General features: G+C 41.1%; 1 protein-coding gene across 2 annotated transcripts in view; it reads left to right on the forward strand.

The window, feature by feature from the left end:
• Positions 1 to 12561, forward strand: part of PLPP4 (phospholipid phosphatase 4) — a 71260-nt gene that overhangs the window by 11763 nt on the left and 46936 nt on the right. The window contains exon 1 of one of the 2 annotated variants that reach the window (XM_032191749.1): positions 3120 to 3313. The exons of the other annotated variant lie outside the window; for it this stretch is intronic. Within the exon in view, the coding sequence (XP_032047640.1) occupies positions 3258 to 3313 (56 nt within the window). The 5' untranslated portion in view covers positions 3120 to 3257. Of the gene's footprint in view, positions 1 to 3119; positions 3314 to 12561 lie in introns of those variants that run through there. 2 annotated transcript variants of the gene reach the window in all.

A 12561-nucleotide genomic window follows, 5' to 3' on the forward strand; every position in this document is an offset into this window, starting at 1 on the left:
TAAACAAAAGCAAAGCCCTGTGACCATCAGCCTGTGAAAATCTATGGACTTAAAGTCCGTAACTTTAATATCCATAAAAAAATAAATAAATAATAATAATAAAAAAAGCCTGACAATATTATTTCAAGCTTCTTTTATTTTGTGCTAAGATTCCAGAAAAGTTACAAGTTCTTAGGAAACAGACATAATGATGTCTGCACTTTCAATTGTTACTACCACTTCGTTTTTTGTTGTGTCCTTTTTGCTGCAAGTTTATTATTTTCCACAGATTTTTGGTAGGGTAAAGTTCACCTACTTTGGTGCAAAATCAGTCTTTTTTTTAAACTCAGTTTACCAGGAGCTGCAAGGTTTTGCAGCCAGGCAGGTAAGAAGCACTCACGCATCCTGCTGCACTGACAAAGAACTGTAAGCTCCAGGAAAGCTGTATGAGCTCTGCAGCTGTTTCTGCCTGTGAACATCTCTTTGTGAATTAAAAGTAGGCTGCAGGTGGCTCTGCCTTTCCCATAAGTATACAGTTGAGGAAAGGATGCAAGCAGCTTTCTCCTTTCTGCTTCAAACTAGAGTCAGTAGAAATAGGGACTCTAATCCCGGGGAGAGAAAACTGTTGAGAACTCTGGATACCCACCTGAAAGGCTGATAGCCACCTCCATAGGAGTGGGATCAGTTCTCTCTCCTTCACAGTAACAACTAAGAAAATGAATTGCACCAAGTCCACCTGCTGTGCCCATGGTAGGGATGGGGTGATTAGCAGGCTGGGTTGTTTCCAGGGTCATTGTGGTTTGCTCTGCGAATCTGCTGCAGCACAGAGACTCTGCACTGCTTCTGCTGCAGGGTTGTAGCTTAATGCCGCGATGTAGCCTTAGATCTGTTCCCTGCCAATTATCCCTGTATCTCATATTTGGTTTATAAGTCAAAACAGGTTTTGTTTGGCAGCCAGCTGTAGGCTTAGTCTAGTTTCAAAAAATCAATCTGAAGTATTTATGCCTCGTAAATCACCATCAGCTAATACATACTGGAGAATCAGAACACTGCAAGTAGATAGCTGCAGTAAGACAAATTTTGTTTCATTTCTAATTTATAATCAGTATCATATATGAGCTCTGCTGATATGAGTTGAATGATTCCACCCTTACAGAAAGCTATGAGGAAAATCCCCTCTTCTGTAGCAGGAGAGTAATGAAGGTCCTGTAGCAAAACTAAAGGGGCAGGAGGATCCACAGGCTAAGGCAAGCAGAAAAATATATATACAGTTGCAGGACAAAAAAAGTAGAGGTGAAAAGATGTATGACTGTTTCCCCTTTGACCACTATATGTTTGGTGTATAGATGCACATTCAGGGAAAACACAGCTCCCACATTTCTGTCACCTGCCTCCTCCACAGCTGGTGCAGAGCTGGTAATGGCCGTACAGGCTGCCAACGTATCTGATAGTCCCTGCAGCCCCTAGTTTACATGACTGGCTTGATTCACGCAAATCATGAGGCTGTTCCCATAAGTAAGGACTATTCATGAAAACAATGATTTTTCTTTTGCATACCTAGCAACAGTGTACGTACACATTCACCAGTCACTTGGGGCAGGAACTGGAGAAAGTACAAAAATTTGACAATAGGAAACAAACCAAAAGAGTGTTCTCAAAGGAAGGGAATGTGTCCATTGGCAACAACGTGGAGATTTCACAGCTTTGTTTCCTGAAACAGAATTATATACATATGTATCTCCAGAATATAAACAGTCAACCAAGCTCTGTCTTGAAAATTAGTGAAAGGAGACACACATGGGAGGCAGATCTCACTTAAGTAGCAGTAACATTTTAAGTGCTTTCTCCAGTGGCAGCCACACACCTGTGTTTTCTGAGCTTCTGTCACTCTCCTGGCATCAAATGTAGCTGTATTGTTTAGATGATGCTAGCATGGAAGCTTCTTTGAGAAGTTCTTCCACAAACATGGTCCCTAAGAGTTTTCCTACATGGTAGTTAATTCAGAGATCAAAGCCTCTATCTGATATATAGTGGCTATAATAAGCAGACAGGTTTAATAAACCCTCTCTAGCATTAACTCTCAAGCAATAATCATGCACTAAAGTGAATTGGTTCCTCAATGCAGTACTGATGGGTGCTTTGTAACTATGTGCAATATTAATAGCTAGGAAGACTTTCCTGAAGGACATGTCTTCAAAGGCCACAGGAAAGCAGATAATTAAATACATTCAAATGTGAATTAGTTTGCTGCATTTAGTGGATTAAGCCTAAACTTCCCTTACAATAAAGGTGTTCGGGACTCAATCTCTTCCTGCACAGACGAAGTTAAACAAACCCTCTGCAAAAGTAGGCTAAGGCAATAGAAGGATTAGGTGGCTCGGAGCTTGTCATTGGGAAGAACGGAGGATGGATTGGAGGAGTCAGAGGAAAAAGTCGAGGCTGTGCTTGTTTTGCCACCTCTCTCCCACATCAGAAATCTGCAGTCCCACACAGCCACCTCTTCTGCCTGATTACCGGGCACACCTGGCTGCGTGAGGAGATGAGGAGGTCAGCTCACCTGCTGGGCAGAGCCTAGCGAGAGGAGCCGAGCACCTCCCTGGGCTATGTGCATTAACAATAAGTAGGCTTTAAAAACAACACTGATGCCTACACGCCTGGAAAGCCCGCTACATACGTACTGCAGAAAACATCCCCACGCTGCTAATCCTTCACGCAAAGATTACATAAACGTGCCAAGCTCGGTGCCGGCAGCTTAGAGCTTTTAGGAGCAGTCGCTACGACCTATACCTAGACCCGTTTCCCCCCCCCCCTCCTAATTTTTTGGGCTCCGTCTTTTCGGGAGCGCAGCCGTTCGCCTGCGACGCGCACCGAGACGCCTCAGCTGTGCTGCCCCCGGGGGGCTGCGCCTGAGGGGAGCCCCCCGGGCAGCACCGGCGGAGCTCCGAGACGTGTCTGGGGGGCACGGCAGCGAGACGAGGCCCCCTCCTCAGCCTGAGGCGGGGCGAGGAAATCCCCAGGATCCCCCCCCCGCTGCCCCCGCCCGGGGACACGCGGCGTTAGTCACCGGGACCCTCCCCCGGCTCGGCCCCGTCAGCGGGCGGCGGCGCCGCTCCTCGCTGCCCTCCGTGAGGCGGCCAGGGAGGATGGCAGGAGCCGGGCAGCTCCTGGCGGGGCTCCCTCGGGCCGCGGGGGCGAGCTGAAGCCCCCCGGTGCCCCCCGCCCCGAGCGGGGAATGAGAGGCGGCGGCGCGGGGCTGCCGGAGCCCGCCGGGACCCACCATGAGGGAGCTGGCGATCGAGATCGGCATACGGATCCTGCTCTTCGGGGTCTTCGTGTGAGTAACCCCCCTCCCCGGGCAGCGGGGACCTCCGCTATACCGCCGCAACTTTCCGTCCCGGCGGCCGGGCGAGGTGCCGGGGGGCTGAGGGGAGGGAGAAGCCCTCCGCAGCCCCTCAGCCGCCGATGCTGAGCCCCCCAGGACTACCCCTGCCCTCCCGGGACACGGGGAGCGGAGGTGAGCCGCTGCCCCCCGGCTTGGGCTCTCTCCCCGGGGTGCGGGTGGCTGCGGGGAGCACCCCAGCCCTGGGAGTTTGCCGGCGACCTGCGGGAAGGTTTTTGAGAAGGATGTTGCTACTTTGTGGGAGAAGTGTGCAAAATATTAACAAAAATCTGCTGCCGTTGTCGTTTGGCCAGCTGTGGTTCTTGCTATAAGGCTGTAGGTGCACCTCAGCAGCTGGCTTGAGGAGGTGAGAAGAGCTGTGGGTACCCCGGGGCAGGCACCCCTGGCTGGGAACCCCCGGCTGGGAGCTGGGGAAGGATCAGGACCTTGGCCATGAAATGTAGGTTGGAGCTGGGTTTGAAAAGCGTGTGTGCACCCTGGTATGTAGGAAGGAAAGTCGTGAAAAGCTGGTTGCTGAAAGACATGCAACTACCGCTGCATGAACACAGCTTTTGCCTTCCTTCGGAGAAAGCAGTTACGTGGTATTTCAGTCCATGCTTCAGGCAGGCTTCTCGTTTCCCTCTCAGGGCTGTACCCACTTCTTTCTGGCAGTTTGAGCAACAATACTAAGTTTGATTCTTAAGTTTCCTTAACGTTTGAAGATGAGTATCCTAAATCTTTGCGATCTCTCTAAAGCATCACAGAAACCAGCTCAGATTCTACTGCTGCTTGTTTGCCTCCTTAGCAGTGGATTCTGTTGGTCGCAGATGCAGCAGTAGCAGGGCAGCTATTAAACCACGGTACTGACTTACAGCTGGTGATACTGGCACACTTTGATCTGATTCCTTTCTGAACCTCTCATGGTTAATGAATAACTCACCCAATTTACTGGTAGTGGAGCCTTTCCTCAACTCTCATTTCTCTCAAATATTGATGCAAATCAAAAGACTTGCAAGATGTTTAATAAGTGTCATCCTTTTCATTCTAGGATAGGCTTTGATACTTTCAAAAAGCTCTGAGGTACGTTTGATACCTTTCTATTCCATTGCGTCTTACTTTAAAAGTAGCCCTGTTCCTTTCAACCAAACTCTTACGTGGACTGCATGGGATTGCAGGGTGAGTGAAGACCTCAGGATCAGATGCTACATCAGGACCTTACCTTTTACACATGTAATTCCTTACTTGCACCATCTAGTAAGAGATCTCCTAATAGAGCGTATTACCACATATGTAAATCATGCGCCACTGTAAGCAATCATTTCTTGCTTGTGTTTGTCTTCTGTCCTCATTTCTCCTCTCTGAATGATTTTGTAATTTTTACTACTCTTTATGCAGTTGTTCTAAAATTAACTGAGTGTGTGGCTGAAGAAAATGCTTTTGGTAGATAACGCTACATGGCAAATGCAAAATGGCTAGTGACTACACAAGTGATTTTCATGTTTTCACATGGCATAGCTCCTGTCTTGGAATTCTGGGGAATAACTTAGATATTGTAACAAGTCTTTAGGGGCATTCATTGACATCTGAAAGTGCTAAACACATTGTTCACATCAGGGTTGTCATGAATAACTGCATTTTATTTGTTGGTAATGATTGCAAGTCTATAAACTCTAGGTAAATGAAAAGAATGGCTTTTATAGTCAAATAATCTGAACATAAAATGACTTTTCTTTTTTCTATTGAAGTAGTCGTCACTATTTTTCTTATTTTTTTCCAAAGAGGTATTTATCTTTTGAAACTTACTTTTATTTGTTGTTTTCTGTGGTTTTCTAGACAGCCAGAGCTTGCATTTTTATGGAGTTTTGAGTTCACTGAAATTTCTTTTCAAGTATGAACAATTACTGATGAAGTTGGAAGCTCTGGGACTGGAACCCAGGCAACAGCAATGTAAGCTGTACTGCAGAAACTATTTCTAGGAATGAAAAGGCTGTACAATTCCTCCCTCCCTTGGAAAGAAATGCCACTAACATCAGTGAGTTGGGGCCAGGTCTGAGACACAATTTGTTGTCAGTGCTAACTGCAGCATAGATGTTTGTCCACCAGGAATTGGACTGAAGGGAATTAGTTCATTCTGAGGTGTTGATAACTTGGGTCACTACCAACCTGTGCAGTGTTAGAAGTCTGACCTTGAAGGGAGTGGTTCCAGAGTTATACGCCAATCATTTGAACCATCTGTGCCTCCCAGATGTCTTTTCAGCTTCAACCTACTGATTAATATAACTCAGAGTAAAATGCTGGCATATTTTCTACCATAAAATACAAAAGGGGAAGGTGCATATTCCATGTTGTAGTTTTTCTTGGTGATAAATGTAATTTCATAAAAATGGAGGTGTGAAAACTTATGTTGATTACTGAAATTGAGTATAGTGCCAATCTGAATGCATTTTACAGCAACAACAGCCATGTTTTCAATACTTAAGACTGGCAACATTTTTATTTCCCCAGTAGCTATAATTATCAACTTTAGTCATTCCACTCGAAGGCAAAAAAAAAGCCCTATACTTTTTATTTAAGTTCTCTTCCATCACAAGAATGTACACCATTACAAGTTATGCGCATTTTTGATGGTTGTGTGTTGGTTTAGATGAATTCAAGAGACTTTCAATAAAAATAACAGCAACAACTGACTCAGTTCTAGACGTTGTGTACTTAGCAATTGCTAAGTGTTCACTTGCCAATTAAAGACTGGTTTAAGCATTGAAATTAAGCAGCTCAAGCTTCTGTGCATTTACAGAGATCTGTGCTGAAGGGCATTTTATCCCTCAGGATTTACTACTATTGAAGGAGAGATTAGTTAGGGGAGATCTATTTGAAGACCTACAGCTGTCTAAAATTCAGAAGCAAGATTTAAAAAAAAAAAAAAGGTTGCAGTAAAAAACATGCTTGATGCTCACTTTACGGGGAGGCTAAATGGCCGTTCTTTGACTACCTTCAGAAAAGTAGCTCTGAAGCCACAAATTACAACAATATTCCTATTCTGCCCTACAGCTTTTCCCAGTTCCCCAAGATTAACAAATTCATTTTTTTGTTCTTAAGCCTTGCACCTTTTCACTGGGCTGAACTGATGCTAATGTGCATAGATGTGTTTCTTCTTGCTAAGCAAAGAAATTCTCACTATATGTTTTGACTAGTTACTATATTATGCAATATCAAATATTTTTCAATTAAATTTCATCAGTTAAACTAAAACAAAACCATGAAATGTTACGTATTAAACCGTGTGAGTATACAAGTGGATTTTGGAAAGTGAGATTTTTTTTCATGTAAGGTGTCAGAAGTAGAAATGGTCTATTTAATACAACAACTGTGAGCGTGTACTGTGTTTATAGAAAAAATCAAACACTAGTTGAAGAATGATCAAAATAGGATCTTACTTCTGTTTTCTTCACTTCGTATTTATTCCTATGACTTTTTATAATGTTGAATTAATGCTAAAACATGTTAAACATAATCAGTCTTTCTGCTCCATGTGAATAGTGGCATTTGTCACTTACTGAATGCTTGATGAAAGTAAATTGTTTTGACTGACTTGTTTTCATTCAGTTAAGGTAACTGTAAAAAAGATCTGTGAGCCAGCCTGGTGTTTGACACAGGAACGATGTTGTTAAAGTGATGTTCATCTGTCCTAAAAAGAAGAAATACATTGAGTGGTAATTCTGAGTGAGTTGGTAATTGCCAGTAGGGCTGCCTTTGTTTCTTAGAAAAGTACATAGTGTTCAGTTTTAGTTGTCTTCTACAAGGAAAAGTTTTTCAAGAGTTTCAAGACCATAGCATTGTCTTAAAAGAAAGACAGAAGAATTTTTGTGTCTTGTGGTATGTTTAGTGCAATGACTTTTAGTGTCAACAGCATATTGCTGATGTTTCTTGAGCTGTCTAATTGATTAAAAAGACAGTCTTTCAAGGATTGCTTCATCAAACCTCCAGCTCTTCAGTGAGTGTGATGTGATTAAAACATAAATGTCATTCAGAGTAATTGGATATCTTCCCTACAGCACAGTCTCATTAATAGTCTCCCTTGGGGATAAATGTTTATGTGCAGACTGATACACACATATATTACATACATGGGTGTACAGTGGTAACTAACACTGATATATCTTGTGTGTGCATGACCTGATCAGACTCTGATTTAAGTAAATGCAAGCTGATCCTGTATGTATTGGTTCTCTTATAAATTTAAAATCATAAGATTTTAATCAAGTTAATATGCATGAAGTGATTTAGGCTGGAAGTCACTTTCAAGTAGCTTTCTTTGTCATGGGTGGTGATCTTCTGGATACAGGTTGCCTTCACAAATTATACTATGTATTGTCTTGTTAACACAAACAGAAAATCAATTGGCTGAGGCAATTCCACAATGCTACAGTTCTGCTTTCCTATTTGGTCACAGTTTGCCTTTTCTCTGTCATATCCACTGAGTTTTGGAAGACAGACTGAGCAGGGACTGATGAGCAGTTGGAGAACTGTAGGTAATATACGGAAAATGGTACTGAGAAGAAAACACCAGGCTGAGACGTCAAGATATTTCCTTATGACGAGAAAAATTACACAAATCAGTCGGACGTTTCAAGTCTAGGATCTATAGCTGAACATGTCAAAGAGAAGTTAATATTTGGCCACATGAGCTTGTTAGGCTCTTTTCCCTGTTTTCTTGACCTTAGTAGCCCACAACTTTTGATTTTGTTTGGAACCTGATTTTTGGCTTTTGATCTTGGACTGAATACTGATTGGAGTCTTGGACTTAATTTCTCTGTACCCTAGTTTCTCATCTACAAAGGGAGAGTAATACCTCTTTTTCCCACACTTGGTCCATTTAGATGATAAATTCTTTGTTCTAATGTACATGGACAGTAGCCAGACCCACTGAATATTGAATTTGCTTGGAGCTTTTTCAGGGTTAGTTTCACAAATAGTAATGTTAATAGAAAGTGAGAACACCAACAGGTTTGATTACTAGCCTGTTTAAAAGCAGTTACACTATTGCAAACCACAGTTGAGATCATGCTAAAATGAGGGAAAGATGTAGCTTAGCAGCCCAGGTTGAACTCTAGTTCACTGAATAGGGTTAAAGCACAGTTAAGGGAGAGGTCTGCCCTAAAAAAAGCCCTTGCCTCTCTGGTGTTTAGGATCTGAGAGCATATATCAAAAGTTGCACATTGAGCTCAGTGGCAAGCAAAAGGCTTGTTCCAGTGCTCAGCAGTCTGCTATGCCTTTGAAGTGATGGAAGAATTAGAATGCCATGGAGCTTCTGTAACTCTCTGAAAGCAGCTGATACACCATGAAGTAACCTGATTTTTTTAACTCCTCTCAACTCTGTCTCCTTGAGAGGTTACTGTAAAAACAAAATGTCATAAATACCTAAAATACCTATTACCTTGTGTAATACGAAGCACACAACAAAATGATTGTGTGTCTGTCCTAATATCTATGACATATCACCAGGCTAACAGAGACACTTGGTGTTTGGTGTTCACTGAGCTGAAGCTTCTGTTTACATCGTTTTCTTCATACATTGAGACTAGGGTAGCGTTTTACTGACATTAATAAAAATTATTCAGGAAAAATGTGCACTTGTGTGTTTTTTTGTTGTTGTTGTTTTGTTTTGTGTGTGCAGATTTTTATCTGTGCAAAAGATATACAATGATCTGCAAAAGTCCCATTACTTTTGAATTGTACAACTAAGTCTGTTTCGTTTGACTTCCCTGAGTTCCAGGATTTAAATGGGATTTAATGGCAAGAATTTTAATTTTCCTATTAATAGGGTAGGATTCACAGTTATGTCCATTGCTAAACTCCCAGCTGAACCCATGCTAAAAAAGGATGCTTTTGTAAATGCTAAAGCATTTGCTCCAGATTTTTGAGGAGAAAATGGTGCCTGTCTCTCTTCACATTGAATCCTATTTGCTCACTGGCTTTGGCACTTTGCTCTCAGCCTTGATTGAGGACTTTTTATAGCAAGAATGTTACTAAGACTGACAGAGCTTCTGTAAGGGAAAGTTTTCTTTTAAAAAATGAATTTTATACTTTGAACTAAGCACAGTCAAGCTTTACTTTCTATGAAAGCCTTTGCCATAAGAAATAGAGTTGCACCACAATCTTCTTGCTGAGAATGTGCTCGTGCCCAGCACCTGGCACAGTAAATCTAAATCTTCAGTCTCCCAATCTGTTGATGACTTTGAAAAGTGAGTGCTCAGAAGTAGTTAGCAGAATATTTGACACTGAAATTGGATTAAGGATTAGATTAATGTGTATCTTATCTTTTTTTTCTTTTTTCCTCCTGTATTTAGTACTCTGTTGATACAGAACGGGGGATGTTTGAGTGCAGCATCTATATTGGCAAGGAATGACAGACACAGAGAAAGCTAAAGACAAGATGTGCATCCTTTTTTAAAGTATAAGTTGCGATCAGCTAATGAACATGAGGAATTTACTACCTGATTAAAGAAAGCTTTGCATACGATCCAACTGGATTGTTCTCATAAGACAAAGTTCTTATCAGGTGTGGCACTTGAAATAAGCTTTTCATAATTGTTCATTTTTTAAGGGATTGTCCATTCATGTTTTACCTTTTCCTTGTGAATATTAAACTTGTGATCATTGGACCACAAGTCATTGCTATGCAGGAAACTCTGTGAATGACCTCTGTGATTTTGCAGAAAACCAGATTAAGAATGTTTCTTAGCTGTAAATCAGATTGGTACATTCCTTGTGTATTAGTTTATTTCTCTGCATTACAAAACATTTTTGTTTTTTACTATCCAAGTGGATAAATGCTTTCCCCATTAAAATGCTATGGAATTTTAGTTCAAATAACACATCTAAATGTACATAGCTGAAATGGTTATGTTTTTATTTTTTTTTGTTTTACCGGAGGCCTGGGTAACAGGATTTGCAAGTGGTGGTTTCATAGTAAGTAGCTGATTAAGATAACTCATGCAGGTGAATTTGAGAGAACCAGGGAGGACTGAGAAAAATGGTAGGAGGGTATAGAAAACAACTTTACTGAGATAAGATGGAAATGATTGAGCTGTTCAATCTAGAAATGGCAGTAATCTTCACATGCAAGTGGCTGCCGGAGAGATGTATAAAGAGAGCAAACTGCTCTTTGCACCCTTTGGGACTGTAGAGAGATGAATGGTTTTAAACTTTACTGAGGGAAACTTGGGCAGAGTGTGGGGAAGTACAACCTAATTGTAAGGACATCTGAGCACCGGAAAGGATTGCCTGAGGCTTATGTAGAATCTCCACCGCCAGAAATTTTTATATTTTATGCTAAAATATATCGGGAGCATTTTATCTCAAATTGAATCCACATTGCTGGGAGGAGATAGCCTTGGTGGCCTTGTAAGCTGACATGAAGTGACTTGGTGGGCTGAGACTTGTACCACCCGAGTCTGTCCCAGTGTGAGGGAAAAGCTGAAAGACATTACAGCAACATTTCTTTAAGAGAAATTTGGCTCATGCTGAGAGGCAGAGAAGGAAACAGTGCTACTAATATAAAGTTACTTGGAGAATACTTTAGCAAAGCCTGAACAGAAGCTGCTGCTGATCCCTTATGGCTCGAGGGCATTGCAATGTCAGATACCTTATTCTGAATGTTCTGCATTGACAAGAATGTGAGGAAAATGAAATCTTAGATTAGGTGAGAAATTTATCTGCAATTGTGCATTTCAACATTTTACTGTATTTCTAGTGCGGTGTTTTACTGCTGTCCTTAGAATTTGTAACGGAGGTGTGACTGTCAGATTGGAAGTGTTTCAACTTTGAAAGACTCGTGGCACCCTGCCAAGCATTGTGAAACCTTACAAATTGAAAACAACAGAGGAGAACATCATTTGATATGAAGTGTTATATTTTCATTAGCTGCTAATTTTCCCTAATGGGAGAACAGATCCAATAGCCTGACGGTACTCTCACGGCCAACAGAGAAGCTATTAATAATTTCATTCATCTAGTGGCCAAGGTGCTTTACAGGAGTGTAACTCTTGCGATTGGACTTCAGTGATTACCACAAAACCCTAAAAGTGAAGCTCATATTCCCCATGAGTGTACAGTTTTTTAATTGTTATTAAAGTTAGTCTCCAGAACATGTAATTATTCATACAAATGTTTTTGGAGTGAGTGATTTTAATATAGTTGGATTTGATTGTGAATGTAGTTAGACAGTTTTTTTTTTTTTTTTTTTTTTTTTTTTTTTTCCCCCAGAGAAAAATGAAGTCATCGCATAAAGCAACTTGGAAGGAAAAACTGGAACAAAATCATTTGTAAATTCATATTAAATTTAGTGAATAACTTGGCCCAGAAATTCTCTCTTTATTAATACTGAAGTGTTTTCTTTTAGAATCTGCATTTTTAAAACAATTTTTTATTAGTATTAAAATAACTTTAATAGGACTCCTCTCCCTCCCCCCTCCAATAAAATGTTTAATCTCAATTTGAGTTAGAAAGATATGTTCCAGCTTGACCAAAAATAAATGCTTACGTTTGACATAAAGAAACTCTTGACTGAGCCTTCTGGATTGATCCATAGTATTTCTTCCCTCTCACTTCTTTACCAACTCCTAAGCTTTCGATCCAAAAAGCTCTCTGAGGATGTGTTTTGGCTCCTAGCTTCAGCAGTGGATTATTCGTTTGATGCTACTTCATCTTCACTTTACTTTGGTCTGTACCTCTTGATGTGGTTTATGCTTTTGAGGCATGACATGAAGACAGGTTTCACTTCCATATAGGTCAAGGTCATGTCCACCTATCGTATGTTTAAGGGGAAAAGTGGTGCTTAAGGACTGAGACACAAATCATAAAAATGCAGATGATAAACATACGCTAGACTAAAAATAAATCTATAGTCAGTAGGAGTGTGGTGTACAGGTATGAAAACAGAAGAAACCTTATTGGAATACTGAGCACCATTAAATGGCTATGACATTAGGATAATTGTCCGAGGAACTGTTGGGAGATGTTTGGCTGAAAACAGCCTGAGATAATAAAATTAATCATTAAAATGCATCAAAAGAAAAATTTTGACCATCTGCAGTGTATTTAGATTCATTATTCAGATACTTGCTTGTGTAGTTTGTCTATAATATGAATTCTGCTCTTCCATTATTTAGAACAGTGTGCCACACTGCAAGCTTTGAAACTTC

Source organism: Aythya fuligula, chromosome 7, assembly GCF_009819795.1.
Source record: "Aythya fuligula isolate bAytFul2 chromosome 7, bAytFul2.pri, whole genome shotgun sequence".
Classification (NCBI taxonomy): domain Eukaryota; kingdom Metazoa; phylum Chordata; class Aves; order Anseriformes; family Anatidae; genus Aythya; species Aythya fuligula.